The sequence below is a fragment of the Episyrphus balteatus genome, chromosome 1 (genome assembly GCF_945859705.1).
Source record: "Episyrphus balteatus chromosome 1, idEpiBalt1.1, whole genome shotgun sequence".
In the NCBI taxonomy this organism is placed as follows: domain Eukaryota; kingdom Metazoa; phylum Arthropoda; class Insecta; order Diptera; family Syrphidae; genus Episyrphus; species Episyrphus balteatus.
This window is the reverse complement of record NC_079134.1, coordinates 57,404,201-57,420,503: the sequence shown is the minus strand read 5'-3', so window position 1 is coordinate 57,420,503 and position 16,303 is coordinate 57,404,201. Positions and strand designations below refer to the sequence as shown.

At 34.3% G+C, this 16,303-nt stretch overlaps 2 protein-coding genes across 2 annotated transcripts in view; both read right to left on the bottom strand.

The window, feature by feature from the left end:
- LOC129916273 (out at first protein) overlaps positions 1-8,607 on the bottom strand; it is an 81,435-nt gene extending 72,828 nt beyond the window's left edge. The window contains exon 1 of the mRNA XM_055996131.1: positions 8,316-8,607. Within this exon, the coding sequence (XP_055852106.1) occupies positions 8,316-8,426 (111 nt within the window). The 5' untranslated portion in view covers positions 8,427-8,607. The remainder of the gene's footprint in view (positions 1-8,315) is intronic.
- Positions 8,608-12,068: 3,461 nt separating this feature from the next.
- On the bottom strand, positions 12,069-13,647 carry LOC129916213 (uncharacterized). Its single transcript, XM_055996052.1, has 2 exons — positions 12,276-13,647; positions 12,069-12,200 (listed from the first exon to the last, which is right to left on the bottom strand). Exon 1 carries the CDS (start codon positions 13,443-13,445, stop codon positions 12,417-12,419), a length of 1,029 nt encoding a protein of 342 aa, XP_055852027.1. The 5' UTR covers positions 13,446-13,647; the 3' UTR covers positions 12,069-12,200; positions 12,276-12,416.
- Between the last annotated feature and the right edge of the window lie 2,656 nt (positions 13,648-16,303).

Genomic DNA, 16,303 nt, shown 5'->3' with positions numbered 1-16,303 from the left:
TTCGACTTTGGATTTGAAGAGTGGCTACTGGCAGGTAGAAATCCATCCAGAAGATCGGGAGAAGACGGCTTTCTCCACAGGAAATGGTCTGTGGCAGTTTAATGTCATGCCGTTTGGGCTATGCAATGCCCCAGCTACTTTTGAGCGCTTAATGGAGTGCGTTTTAAATGGATTAACCTGGAAATCTTGCCTAGTCTATTTGGATGATGTCATCGTTTACGGGAAAACATTTGATGACCATTGTGAAAACCTAAAGGCTGTATTCCAAAGGCTACGAGAAGCACATCTTAAGTTGAATCCAAAGAAATGTGCACTTTTCAAGACCGAGGTTAAATATTTGGGGCATATCATCTCATCCCAAGGAGTGAAGACTGATCCTGAAAAGGTTGACACTGTGAAGAACTGGCCAACCCCTCAGGACAAGCATCAACTTCGGAGTTTCCTCGGACTGGCAACGTACTATCGACGATTTGTGAAGGATTTTGCGAGAATCGCCAAAAGCTTGCACCAACTTACGGAGAAGGGTAAACCCTTTAAATGGTCAGGTGAGTGTGAGAAAAGCTTTCAGGAACTGAAGCTGCGGTTATGTGAAGCTCCTGTGCTGGCCTATCCAACTCCAGGCAAACAATTCATCATTGACGCAGATGCAAGTAATGTTGGAGTTGGTGCTGTTTTATCGCAAGTTCATGACGGAGAAGAAAAGGTCGTTGCCTATTTCAGCAAGGTACTCTCGAAACAAGAAAGAAACTATTGCGTGACCAGAAGGGAACTTCTAGCTCTAGTATTGGCAACAAAGCACTTCCATAAGTACATCTATGGACAGAAGTTCCTTCTTCGCACAGATCATGGTGCACTAAATTGGCTTTTGAACTTCAAAAATCCAGAGGGTCAAGTAGCAAGATGGATCGAGATACTTCAGACGTATCAATGTCAGATTCAACATCGAAGAGGAAAACTGCATTCAAATGCAGACGCATTATCTCGACGCCCGTGCAAGCAAGACTGCAAACATTGCACACTACTAGAAGAAAAGGAAGTTGTCGCTGTTAGAAGAACGAGAGCTGATCCCATTTGCGGCTGGAGTAATGAAGAACTCAGAATGGCCCAACAGGAAGATTCGGACATCGAACCCATCCTTGCATGGAAGGAACATCAAGAGAAACCAGAATGGGCCGACATCTCCGACCGAAGCCCCACTCTAAAAGCATATTGGGCACAATGGGACTCACTTCATGTGCAAGAAGGGCTACTCAGGCGTAAGTGGGAATCCGCAGATGGTAAATCCTATGTAATGCAGCTAGTCGTACCTCAGTCAAAGGTAAATGATGTTCTCCGAGAGATGCACGGTGGAACTTCTGGAGGCCATTTAGGCATCAACAAGACGCTGGAAAAGCTACGACAGCAATTCTACTGGTTACGTATGAGAGAAGACGTTGAAAAGTGGTGCCGAAAATGTGATACTTGTGCCGCTAGCAAAGGACCAGCTAGAAAAATCCAAAGCAAGATGCAGCAGTACAATGTGGGTGCACCTTTTGAGAGAGTTGCAATAGACGTAGCAGGTCCTTTTCCCGAAACCAACAACGGAAATCGATACATCCTTGTAGTGATGGACTACTTCAGCAAATGGCTGAGGCATTTGCCATTCCAAACCAGGAAACCAAAACAGTTGTGGATAAGATTGTCTTTCATTGGGTGAGCAGGTTCGGAGTACCCATGGAACTTCATTCCGACCAAGGAAGGAACTTCGAATCTAAGATTTTTCAAGAGGTTTGCTCACTCCTTGGCATCAAGAAGACGCGAACAACACCGCTTCATCCACAATCTGATGGGATGGTTGAGCGATTTAACAGGACACTTAAGGAACACCTGTCAAAAGTAGTCAATGATAATCAACGAGACTGGGACCGACATATTCCATTATTCTTGATGGCTTATAGAAGTGCAACACATAGTTCTACTGGACATACACCATCGGAAGTCCTATTTGGCTCAACAATACGTCTGCCAAGTGAGATAAAATTTGGAAGTGTTCCAAACGAGCCACATGAAATGGATGAGTACGTAGATAACCTGAAAGGAACACTGGCTGACATTCACCAACGGACAAGGACAAATATAAAAGCGTCTAGTGACAGGATGAAAACAAGATATGACGCACGAGCGACAGCAACAGGGTTTCAAGAAGGAGAACTTGTGTGGTTTTACAATCCCCACCGACAAAAGGGACTATCACCGAAGCTACAACAAAACTGGGAAGGCCCTTACACAGTAATAACCAGAATTAACGACGTGGTTTACCGTATACAAAGAGGGGTAAGAGGCAAACTAAAGGTAGTTCATTGTGACCGTTTACATCGTTATAGTGGTGATAGAAGCAATGGAGTTGTTCGGGACGAACAATCCTAAGAGGGGGGCAATGTAACGATGAATTACTGAACTACTTTTAAGATAAAAGTCTGAACACACTACCTACTACTGCAAAGGTAGAAATGTGAACGGACCTTTAGTAATTAAGAAAAATATCTCACTGAACACATCTAAAAATATCCCACTGAACGCATCTAAAAATATCTCACTGAACACATCTCAAAATATCCCACACTGAACACATCTCAAAATATCCCACTAGACTGGAAGTATGAAGTGCCCTTCCTGGAAAGGAAGTTTCGAGAGACAGGGACGAAAGCCTTCGAGGACGTTCTCGAGTCTCGAGATTCCGGTATAAAAGGCAGCGTAGACACCGACCGGATACAGTTTAATCTTGAAAGTGAAAGAGTACAGTACAAAGTGAAATAAAGTGTTGCGAATTGTTAGTAGTAAATAAAGTGATTTAAAAGTGTGTTTGTTTGAGCGAATAATAAAAGTAAATTGAGTTGAAATAAAGTGTGTTCTTATTTGAACGGAAATATAAGTGGAAATTAAATAAGTTTTATTGTGAACCCGGAATAAAACATTACAATACTTTTTATGTAGAGTAAAAACAAGGGCAAACAACTGCACTGCAGATGCTCTAAGTAGAATACAAATTCATTCAGAAGACTTGTAAAAACTATACGTCAACTACACCTCCGCCCGATGATGGATTACTAATCCGAAACGCGTCGCAAATTATTTAAAATTAAAGAAAATAAATGTTGTAAATATTAAGTTTTAAAACTAAAATAAACTGAAAATAAAATATAATTATTATTTTAATAAAAAATGTTTGTTATAAATTTATGTCTTTTTCATATATACGTTTGTGTCACAACAAAAGTACAATCAAAGAAATCTGATATAAACCAAGAAAATCCCCCAAAAGACAAATTAGAAAATGAAAAGATCATTAGTGAACTTTTAAAAGCTCTAGAAACAGTAAAATAAATGTGCACATTATAGATGAAAAAATTAATATAACAGACCCTTGCAAAATAAAATCAGTACTAAATGATTATCATATTTTACCAACGAGTGGACATGCTGGTATAAATCGCATGCTGCGAAATATAAAAAAAAAATTTGGACAAGCATGCAAAACGATGTGACGACATACGTTAAGCACTGCCTTATATGTTAATGTTACAAACATATACAACCAAAGAAGCAAACTATGACTATAACGTCAACAGCTTCGATAAAATTTTTCTTGATTTAGTAGGACCTCTTGACGAATCAAAAAAAAGGTCAAAATATATTCTTAATCTTCAAGACGAATTAATTAAATTTACCGAAGCAATAGCTTTAACAAATAAGGAAGCTAATACTGTAGCTAAAGGGCTCGTAGAATCTTTTATTCTAAGATATGGAGTCCCTGGAACTATAGCATCTGATCAAGGTACCGAGATTATAAATAAAGTTTTTAAAGATATGTGTAGTTTATTAAAGATAGAACAACTACAGTCCACTTACCATCATGAAAGCATTGGAGCATTTGAGAATTCCCATAAAGTTTTAGGAGCTTATCTTAGGAGTTATGTATCGGAAAAGCATACAGATTGGAACATCAGGCTGCCTTATTATGTTTTCTGTTTCAACACTTCAGTACATTCAACATTCAAAAGGTGTGTATACCCTACACACCTTTTGAAATTAGTATTTGGAAGACAATGTTATTTACCTTACAATCTCACAAATATAGTAGATCCAGCGTACCACTGCGAAGACTATGCGATAGACTTAAGACACAAACTACAAATAGCTCATAAAGACGCTAGGGATACTTTGATAGACAAGAAAATTAATAGGAAACGAGGTACGATACAGATGTAAAAGCAAAGGCTTCAGATTTAAACGTAAGAAGTCTAGTTTTGCTAAGGAATAGGTAAATATAAAAAATGAGTAAATACAGGGTGTCCGGTAAAAATGGATAAGCCAGAAATGGCTGATAGCTAAACTTATGACTGTACTAAAACCGAATAGAAAAAATTTCTATCGCAGCCAGTTTAGAAAATATTCGCTTTTTGTCGTTCACTGTATTTTAAATTCCATCATATTCCGTTTTCGTTCACCACAACCACGAATGAACGAATTTTTGAAATTTTTTTTTATAATTTTTACAATAATTGACTAAAACCATAAGAACTTAAAAATTTTTATAGCTGTTGCACTTTTTCTTTGAAAAAATATTGAAATTCGTTTTTCGATGCAAAATGAAAAATATAAAAATATTTTATGAAAAAAATTTTAAACACCTGTGGTATAAAAGAAATCTATAGGAATGTAGTAGGTGGCCAACATTTTTAAAAATATGCGCGTCCAAAGGGGATTGCGGAATGGTTTCATAGTTCTTATCAAATCTAGAGTTACTAGGAAGTTATTGGTACCAAAATGCAAAGAACGCCTATTAATTTAATAAATTATTTTAACTGTATAATCTTAAATTTTTTCACATTGCTGCGACAAATGCATTGATTCCATCAGTTTTTTTATTCAGTCATATTTTACAATAATTCTGCTAATACATTACCAGAAAAAAAAATTTTAATCGTTGAATACTGGCTATAAAAAAAAATAATTTAGCTTTTTTTTAAACGCAAAATAGAAAAAAAATATTTGTTTGCTAATTTGCCAAATATCAGTTTAAAAAGTTAAAATAAAGACGGGATTACATTATAACTCTTAATAAAATTGCATCTAACCAATATTGCATGTTTTTCGTAGCCAAATAAGATTGGGAACTCAACATAAATTCGAAAACGTACCAACATTTTTGATAAGGTTGCATTCGGCCAACGGGACCGAAAATCTCAATATTTCTTTAAAACGAGATCATTAAAAAGTCAAAATTGAGAACAAGCTGTTCCGATGCACAATTGGGCATACCCATGCAACTTTTTTTTTCTACTTTGCATTTAAAAAAAAGTTAAATTACTTTTCTATAGCCACTATTCAACGGTTATAACATTTTTGTATAGTAATGTATTAGAAGAATTATTTTAAAATATGACTGATAAAAAAAACTGATGGAATTAATGCATTTGTCTAGCAATGTGAAAAAAACTTAAGACTATACAGTTAAAATAATTTATTAAATTAATAGGCGTTTTTTGCATTTTGGTACCAATAACTTCCTAGTAACTCTAGATTTTATAAAAACTATTGCCATTCTGCAATACCCTTTGGACGCGCATATTTTTAAAAAAGTTGGCCACAGGCCACCTACATTCCCATAGATTTTTTTTTATAAAATTTAAAATTAAAATTTTTCATAAATTTACATTTTGCATCGAAAAACTAATTTCAATATTTTTTCAAAGAAAAAGTGCAACAGCTATAAAAAATTTTAAGTGCTTATGGCTTTAGTCAATTATTGCAGAAAATTATAAAAAAAAAAGAAATTTAAAAAATTCATTAATTCGTGGTTGTGGTGAACGAAAACGTAAGATGATGAAATTTAAAATACACTGAACAAAAAAAGCATTTTAGATCATGGACTAACGATTGATAATACAGGGCACGCAAAAATCGAAAAAAAGATTTTTTCACACAACTTTAATGTACAAAAAGGCGTTAACAATATATGTAAGTAAGCATTTGATAATAGTAAAAGGACTCTTAAAATCATATTTCCTGATTAATTCAGGGTTAATCCAATACTGTCCCATTTTATTGTCTTCATATTATCTGAATGTTAAAGAATAATGGAAGGTTAATATTTCATAAAATAATTTACCAAGAAGTCCAGCCACGTAAAAACAAAACAAATCAAAAATATTTTTTTTTTTTAAGTAGTTTTGGTTTTTTTTTAATTTCTCGAAAACGGTGTGACATTTTTACTTCCCGTTTTCTGTTTTTGTTTAAAAACAATAAGACCATTAAATTTTTGAAAGCTAATTTAGTACTTATTTACATAAAATTTTGAAAAAAAAAATAAGTTCAATATTTTTCATTTTTTTTTTCAAAATTTTGACTTTGAAAATTATTTTATCAAAAACTATTTCATAAAACAGCTTTATTTATAAAGTGTATAAAAAACAAAAACGGCTTTACAAAAAGGTACAATACGTAATTGTAGGTGAAAGCGTTGATTTTATTTTATTTTTTTCCCAAATAAAGCCAATTTTTTATAAAATTGCCGCTCCTGACTAAACGGGAGAAAAGACCCTCCCCTCCTATACGATTTTTTTCTTGTCTCAACGTAACCTACACGTAACCTAAAAATATATTTTCTTATATTTTTGGCACACATTCAGACCGTAATAAACCAATGTTGGTCACAACAAAATGCTGCCAGACCAATTTTTTTTGTCTAACTCCTCAAGACCTTTCTATTTATGTGCCTCTAAACTTTCTTTAGATGACTTAACTAAAAAAAAAAAAGGAACAAAAACTGAATTTTCTCGAAAATTTTTCGACATTTAAAGTTGTCTACCAGGGTGTTTGTCAAAAAATTTTAGACTGACTCTTTACGCAAATACTTTTGGGAGTATTGTGTAACAAATTTTGTCAAAAAATAAATTGAACAAATTGCTTTCGGTTAGGAATTAAATTTACAAAATTATTCAAACGAGTTGATTTTTTTCTGTTTTTCACGCTTCGGATCGAATAAATCCCATGTTGGTCACACTTATAAAGCTGCCAGAGAAATTTATTCTTATGCTACACATCGAGACCTTTCTCCGAATATGCATCACAACATTTTTCACATGACTGATTTTCTTAAAAAAGAAACAGAAACAGGATTTTTTTCGAAAATTTCGAAATTTCGACATTTAAAGTTGTCTACCGGGGTGTTTGTCAAAGAAATTTGGTCTGACTTTTTGCGTTTACATTTTTGGGAATATTATGTGACAAATTTTATCAAAAAAAATATTATGCAAATTACTTTCGGTTAGGAATTAAATTTACAAAATTACCCAACCAGGTTGACTTTTTTCATTTTTTTACACTTTGGGTCGAATTTGACCCATGTTGGCCACACCAAAATGCTGCCAGACTTAATGATTCTTGTCTAGCTCTTCAAGGGCTTTTTTCTGATATACGTCACAACATTCTTTAGATGACTTGACTTCTTTCATTTTTGTCACACTTTTGGGTCGAACTTAACACATGTTGGTCACACCAAAATGCTGCCAGAACTCTCGAGTCGTGCTTTACTCCCCAAGACCTTTCTAATGATATGCCTCACAACATTCTTTATAGATGACTTGATTCATTATGTCGTTAGCTCTCGGTCTAATACAAAATAGTAAAATATTGAAGAGTTATGTACGTACTAAACCATTGGGGCGCTCAAATGAGCGGCACTGTATTTTTCCTTCATTTTTTTATGATGCTGGGATTTGACGCGAAAGTTTCATTAGTTCTTGGGTGTTTTCCGTATTAATAAATTTAAAAAAACACAGATCTTATTTTTGTCTTAATAAAACCCAATCCTATGAGCTATGGTCAAATAAATACTAGCCACAAGTACATCAAATATGTATTAACATAACCCCATCGCATTAATAGTTCTGCTCAACTAGAACAGTTCATAACAGAAAACCTCAATAAACAGCAAAACGCTGAACTTTTCTGTTCGGAACAATGCAGAACAACCTCGATGAACAAACATTAAGAAGTGCGATCAATTAATCAAAATTTTAAAGCTTAAAAATTAGGTTTTGTTGCATTTAACTATATTAATTACGGATATTAAAACAAAGAAAATTGAAAACATCAATATATAACATATTATGTATGTACGTTTCTTCATAAGAAAAATGTAAATAAAACAAAAAAAAAAACTATAGATACTAGTAGGGATGATCTATGCTAAAATTAAATGTAGTTTTTGTTTTATCTTAAATTTGTTATTTTGTTTGATATTAAATACAAATTATTAATAAATATTATACCTGATTTTGAATATTTATCAAAAGTTGGCTATGTACACTTGACAATACATTGAAAAGAAAAAGTACCCTTAGCGCAAGGTATTTATATTTTACAATGCTTATGCTTATCATTGTAATGAATATTTATAAATCTTTATTAATTAATCGTTGAGTTATTGTTTTTTCTTTCAGTGAAAAAGAAATTTCGAATAAAAATAAAAATTGTTTCTCATGTTTCTCACTTCTTTATCACTTCTTTATCAACAAAAAGATTCTAAATTATTGTCACAGGTGACAATACCGTGCTCGGTGCACCCATGATAAACATGCGTGCAGCGACCTATTTCAAAAAGTTAACATATGTATATGTTTTGAATGCAAAGTGAATACCTCCAGAGCTACAACTGAATTCCACAACGTTTCCACAAGGCATTTCCCTTCAAGCAAACAGGTCCGACATCGGTCCGAATCCGCTCCGCCTGAGGCAGAGCTGAGTCCGACTTCGGATCAGAAACTGGTCCGAAGGCGGCTCAATTTAGTATGGAAATTATAATCACCGCGAAGTCGATTGCATAATGCATTGGTGTGGTGAAAATCTCTATTCCGAGAAAACGGAGCCGAAGGCGGACCTGAGCCGGAGCAGCGAAAACCTACCAGAAAGAGGAATAAGAAAGGGATGACATTTCGCATTTGCGACCAAAACAAGAACAAGATTTATTTTTTTTTCACTGAAACTGTTTTATTTTTTATTTTATTTTGGCAAACGAAATTTTCACAATAAATACAATAGGTGTGTTTTTTATTACAACCGGTCTTAACTAGACAAAAAAACGCAGTCTGGGCTAAGCAATTTACATGTTAAATACAACAACACCTTAGCCCCTTGGGCTTAGTTGCTTAGCCCGGAGATTTCTCTGGGCTTAACTTTTTGAAGAGTTTTAAATCTGTGCTACCAAACAAATTTTTCATAAATTGTTTAGAATTTGTTTAAAAACGTGAAAACTCACGTTTGGAAGGACAAAATGTATTAAAATAGTTTTGCTAGCATACATTTTTGTATCTCTTTGTAAAACATACATGAAAAATACAAGAAAATGACGAAAGCGAAAAATATGACAACTCAAAATTTTTGTTGTGTCTCCTGTTTTCGGAACATTCAATATACAGTGCTGCCAAGATTTCAGGTTAAGCCCCCAGGCGTTTTTTTTTGTCCAGTTAAGACCGGTGGTAATAAAAAACACACCTAATATAAAATACAATACATTTTTTTTTTCATTTTATTTCATTTGATGCTGTTGCTGTTGTTGGTGTTTTTTAAGATACCCAATCGCATGTTTCACCTTCTAGATTTTTCTTTATCATTAGGGATTACATCTACAACACAAGAAGAAACAACATTTTAATCCAAACACTTTGAGCGATATATAAAACATACCTTTTTTGTTTTCCATATTGTTTATAATTTAATAAAATTGTTTATAATTAATAAACTAACATTATACAAACAACGACACGAGACACGACGCGACCAAACACTTCAACAAAAAATAACAAAATGACGCTTTGGCTCTTGTTGGCCTTGTCTTTCTTTTCCTTTTCTCATTTTTCACCACGATTCTCGTTCGACTTTGTGCAAGCCCGATTTTCGCGGTCTGAGGTCGGAGTTTCTTTGTTGAACTCAGTTTTCTTGCTTGAAGGGCACCGCGTCGTGTCTCGTGTCGTTGTTTGTATAATAGCCGTTTTTTATTATCACTTGATCCATATAGATCATTAATTAAAATGTATTACAACAACTACATGAGATCTTGCAAGATCACGATTCATGATCCTGATGAAAAGCAAGATCACGATTCGTGATCCTGATGAAAAGCAAGATCTCATGTAGTTGTTGTAATACATTTTAACTAATGATCTATATGGATCAAGTGATAATAAAAAACGGCTAATGTTAGTTTATAATTATAAACAATTTTATTAAATTATAAACAATATGGAAAACAAAAAAGGTATGTTTTATATATCGCTCAAAGTGTTTGGGTTAAAATGTTGTTTCTTCTTGTGTTGTAGATGTAATCTCTAATGATGAAGAAAAATCTAGAAGGTGAAACATGCGATTGGGTATCTAAAAAAACACCAACAACAGCAGCAGCATCAAATGAAATAAAATGAAAAAAAAATGTATTGTATTTTATATTGTATTTATTGTGAAAATTTCGTTTGCCAAAATAAAATAAAAAATAAAACAGTTTCAGTGAAAAAAAAAAATAAATCTTGTTCTTTTTTTGGTCGCAAATGCGAAATGTCATCCCTTTCTTATTCCTCTTTCTGGTAGGTTTTCGCTGCTCCGGCTCAGGTCCGCCTTCGGCTCCGTTTTCTCGGAATGGAGATTTTCACCACACCAATGCATTATGCAATCGACTTCGCGGTGATTATAATTTCCATACTAATTTGAGCCGCCTTCGGACCAGTTTCTGATCCGAAGTCGGACTCAGCTCCGCCTCAGGTGGAGCGGATTCGGACCGAGGTCGGACCTGTTTGCTTGAAGGGTGCCCTTCAAGCAAGAAAACTGAGTTCAACAAAGAAACTCCGACCTCAGACCGCGAAAATCGGGCTTGCACTCACACACTTGCAACTTTTTGTGTATGAACACAAAAGTCGAACGAGAATCGTGGTGAAAAAGTGCGAAAAGGAAAATAGACGAAGGAAAGACAAAGGGAACAGAAAAACAAAGCGTCAACTTCATTTTATTTTTTTTCTTGCAGTGTTTGTGGCGTGTCGTGTCTCGCCTTGTTTAATATTAAATTATATATATTAAATATATAATATGGGATCATTTTAAGCCAAAAAAATAATTCATTGATAAAATATGGGTGAGTGTGCTCGCGCAGTGATTTTTTAAATAATAAACTAATCATTTTGTGTTTTTCTTAGGAAATCTTCTTCGGCAACCTGACGCCACCAGCACCCACATACATTCAACATCCACAATTTGTCGAATTACATCGAGTTCTCCTGCCGCTGGCCTTCATCAGAAAATAATAATAAAAATTGTGTTTGTGAAAATAAAATAAAGAAAAGAAAAAAAACAGTTTCAGTGAAAAAAAAAGAAAAATCTAGTTCTTTTTTTGGTCGCAAATGAGAAACGTCATCCCTTTTTTGTTTTTGCACAAAGAAACGACATCGAGATATTTTAAATCAAAACAATTTACGTATTAAAAATAACAATAATTTAATGATGTAGTAGACTGAGTTTTATTGTTAGTTCTCTTTAAAAGAGAATTTATTTTGATTGGTTTTGCTTTTATAACTATAGAATTAAAAAATAAACAAATTGTTATGTATTTTTTAACAAATTATAATATCCTTAGACTTGGCGCAATAATTTTGTGAGTGACTTTGTTTTTTTTATTTGACAGCACATTTTATGTTTCAATCAACTGTTCAGAGTCAAAGTGACAGAAGCGCGCTTTGACCCTTCAAGCAAGAAAACTGAGTTCAACAAAGACACTCCGACCTCAGAACGCGAAAAAAGGAGTTGCACTCACACACTTGCAACTTTTTGTGTATGAACACAAAAGTCGAAGGAGAAGCGTGGTGAAAATTGCGAAAAGGAGAACTGATGAAAGAAAGACAAAGGCAAGAAAATGACAAAGCGCCATTTTGTTATTTATTTGTTATTTGTTGAAGTTCCTCGCGTGTCGTGCTAGTGACTCGTCAAAAATAATAATAATAATATTATTAATATTAATTGGAATAAAAAACAGGTATAATCGAAAGAAGTGGAAAAGATTAAAATCTTATATTCCTTTGGCTTTTTTGGTCGCAGTGGTTGTAGTAATGAAACAATTAAGTAACCATTAGCTTTTCCCGACGTTTCGACAGGGGTTGCTGTCTTCTTCAGGGGAACTTTATTTTATCAAAATAAAAACAAATAATTTATTAACAACTGTGCAACAAATTTAAACAATATTGTAAACTTACGTTACATAAAAATATAACAAAAATTGTAATCTACATTAAAAAGCAAAGATTAAAAAAATAAAAATGAGCAAAATACACTTCAAAGAGAAGTTTAGTCTTTAATTATTACAAACAAAAAAAAACAAATATTTTTGACATTTACTATGAGACAAGAGAACAATATACGGATGATATGTTTTGTGTGTCGAGCTTTCGGTTCATGTTGTTTTTGTTATTAATGATGTGCAGTGTTTCCAGTGTATATCGTTTAGACGTATGTCGTTCAGTCTGGAGAACTTTAACATCTTCGAAGTCCGGAGTGTGGCCATACTCAATTGCATGGCTGGCTAATGCAGTTTTTCCAGGGTTGTTGGATTTGATGTCCGACTTGTGGTTGGACATGCGTTGGCGGAGAAATTGTTTTGTTGTGCCAATGTAGCACAAATTGCATGGTTCATTCGGTTTTCCTTTGCAGTTAATCTTGTAGATCACATCTGTAGCTTTATCTTTCTCTGGTTTGTTTTTGAGTTTTGTGAAGAGATGGCTGAGCGTCATGTTGGGCTTATAAGCCATGAGAATATTTTTGGTTTTGTTGACGATAGATTTTTTGAAATTTTCCGTTAAGCCAGGTACAAAAATAACGCTGTTATAGTAGCCAGTTGGACGATCATCTTTTTTGGTTTGGGGAATTTTATTTTTATGTTTGAAGAGAAGACTGCGTATTAAGGTAGAAGGAAACCCATTGTCTCTCAACATTTTAATTATTTTTTCTTCGTTTGTTCTGTGGAAACAAGTGTCACTTATCGTGAAAATCTTACTTATTAAGTTGGAAGCTGTATTTAGAATTATGTGTTTCGGATGGTTGGAACGAAAATTGATTAATCTTCCTGATGCCGTGTCTTTTTGGTGCCAATTGAACATAAGAGAATCGTTTTGCCGTCGAATTTTTACATCAAGAAACGCTATTTCAAAATTTTTCTCCATTTCGATGGTGAATTGTATTTTAGGATGAAAACCGTTGAGGGATCTAAGAACTTCTTCAATTTTATCTTTATTTATTACAGCAAATATGTCGTCTACATACTTTGCAACAAATCTTGGTTTTTCAATCATTTTTTCAAAGCACTCATCAAGTAAATAATCGAGTACTAAATCGGCGATGGTAGGTGACAGTGGATTACCCATGGGCATTCCGAAAATTTGTTTGTATATATCGTCTTTATATTGTAAATAATTGTTCCCCTGAAGAAGACAGCAACCCCTGTCGAAACGTCGGGAAAAGCTAATGGTTACTTAATTGTTTCATTACTACAACCACTGCGACCAAAAAAGCCAAAGGAATATAAGATTTTAATCTTTTCCACTTCTTTCGATTATAAACTCTAAATTGGTCAATAAATCATCTTCAATTAAAAAACAGGTATGCATTGCTGAAATGTAGCTTAGTAAATTTCTAATCAATAATTAATCTTTTTTATGTTTTTCGTAGGAAGTCATCTTCTCCTGCAGCCTGACGCCACCACCAACCACGAACAACATTCAACAAATAAAATTTTGGAAAATCAATTATTCCTGCCGCTGGCCTGTATGCTGTTTCTCCAGAAAATAATTGTAAACATTTGTGTTTGTGAAAGTTAAATAAATAAAACAATTTCAGTGAAAAAAAAATAAATCTTGTTCTATTTTTGGTCGCAAATGCGAAACGTCATCCCTTTTTTGTTCCTCTTTCTTGTAGGTTTTCACTACTCCGCCTCGGGTCCGACTTCGGCTCAGTTTTCTCGGAATGGAGATTTTCACCACACCAATGCATATGCAATCGACTTCACGGTGATTATAATTTCCATACTAATTTGAGCCGCCTTCGGACCAGTTTCTGATCCGGAGTCGGACTCAACTCCGCCTCAGGCGGAGCGGATACGGACCGAGGTCGGACTTGTTTGCTTGAAGGGGACCCTTCAAGCAAGAAAACGGAGTTCAGAAAAGACACTCCGACCTCCGACCCCGGAAGACGGGGTTGCACTCACACACTTGCAACTTTTTGTATATGAACGCAAAGTCGAAGGAGAAATCGTGGTGAAAAAACCAATACATATAAAATCGGCTCCGCGGTGATTCTAATTTCCATACTAATTTGAGCCGCCCTCGGACCAGTTTCTGCCTCGAAGTCGGACTCAGCTCCGCCTGAGGCGGAGCGGATTCGGACCGAGATCGGACCTGTTTGCTTGAAGGGGACAGGCCGCCTCCACAGGAGATAATTTTTGTCATGTTGACGTGTCTTAACAAGAAATGTCTTGTGGAGGCTCGCCATTTCTTGTTACGATTCAATGTTAGACAATCGTGTCTTCGATTTTGTCTGAACACGGTTGTATAACAACGAATTTGACAAATGTGTTTTTTTTCTTATGGAAGTGTAGTTTTTTCATTATTTTTTGTCCTCTCATGAGGAATAAGGTTGTCTCCGTAGTAGCGGACGACAAAATATATTTGTTTGTTTTGCGAATTTTTGAATGTTTTATGTTGAATTGAATTAGATTTCATGAAATGGTATGTATATAATTTTTGAATTTATTTATTTATTTGAATTTATTTAACAGGTATTATAATTGATTTCTATAAAAAAAAGCTTGTTTATTTTTTAGAAGGAAAAAAAAAAACAAACCAAGCAATACGTACATGTATAAATTGGAAAAAATTAACAAACAGAAGTATTCATACAAAATTGACTGCATATAAAATAAATTTTGTCCGCAAAAAATCATACATCATCCTCTGGCGAACGAGGCATATGAAATACAATATCCAAACAAAATTTGCCCAGCCAAGAAAAAAAATTTGTTATGTTGTAGATGTTAGACATTAGGTGTGTTTTTTATTACAACCGGTCTTAACTAGACAAAAAAACGCAGTCTGGGCTAAGCAATTTACATGTTAAATACAACAACACCTTAGCCCCTTGGGCTTAGTTGTTTAGCCCGGAGATTTCTCTGGGCTTAACTTTTTGAACAGTTTTAAATCTGTGCTACCAAACTAATTTTTTCATAAATTGTTTAGAATTTGTTTAAAAACTTGAAAACTCACGTTTGGAAGGACAAAATTTAATACATTAGGTGTGTTTTTTATTACAACCGGTCTTAGCTTGACAAAAAAAACGCAGTCTGGGCTAAGCAATTTACATGTTAAGCCTGGTACGCTGCTCGCGCTAAATTTTAGCTCCCATACAAATTATCGAAAATTTTTAGCCGAGATAAAATGGATCCCATACAAGTTATCGATAACTTGTATGGGAATTTTATCTCAGCTAAAATTTAGCGCGAGCAGCGTACCAGGCTTTAAATACAACAACACCTTAGCCCCTTGGGCTTAGTTGTTTAGCCCGGAGATTTCTTTGGGCTTAACTTTTTGAAGAGTTTTAAATCTGTGCTACCAAACAAATTTTTCATAAATTGTTTAGAATTTGTTTAAAAACGTGAAAACTCACGTTTGGAAGGACAAAATGTATTAAAATAGTTTTGCTAGCATACATTTTTGTATCTTTGTAACACATACATGAAAAATACAAAAAAATACGAAAGCGAAAAATATGACAATTCTAAATTTTTGTTGTGTCTGCTGTTTTCGGAACATTCAATATACAGTGCTGCCAAGATTTCAGGTTAAGCCCCGAGGCGTTTTTTTTGTCCAGTTAAGACCGGTGGTAATAAAAAACACACCTATTGTATTGCTAGCATACATTTTTGTATCTCTTTGTAAAACATACATGAAAAATACAAGAAAATGACGAAAGCGAAAAATATGACAACTCTAAATTTTTTTTGTGTCTGCTGTTTTCGGAACATTCAATATACAGTGCTGCCAAGATTTCAGGTTAAGCCCCGAGGCGTTTTTTTTTTGTCCAGTTAAGACCGGTGGTAATAAAAAACACACCTATTGAGTTAGAGAAAAATATATCCTGTGGAGGCGGGGTGTGAGGATTACTCAACGTAACGTGACGACGCGTCTGGCAAAGCGTGATTGTGTTTCTGATTTCAAGCTCATTTACATAGAGGAAG

Excerpts from the sequence above, each read along its gene's own strand:
- LOC129916213 (XM_055996052.1), bottom strand. The coding sequence starts at position 13,445 with ATGCCCATGGGTAATCCACTGTCACCTACCATCGCCGATTTAGTACTC.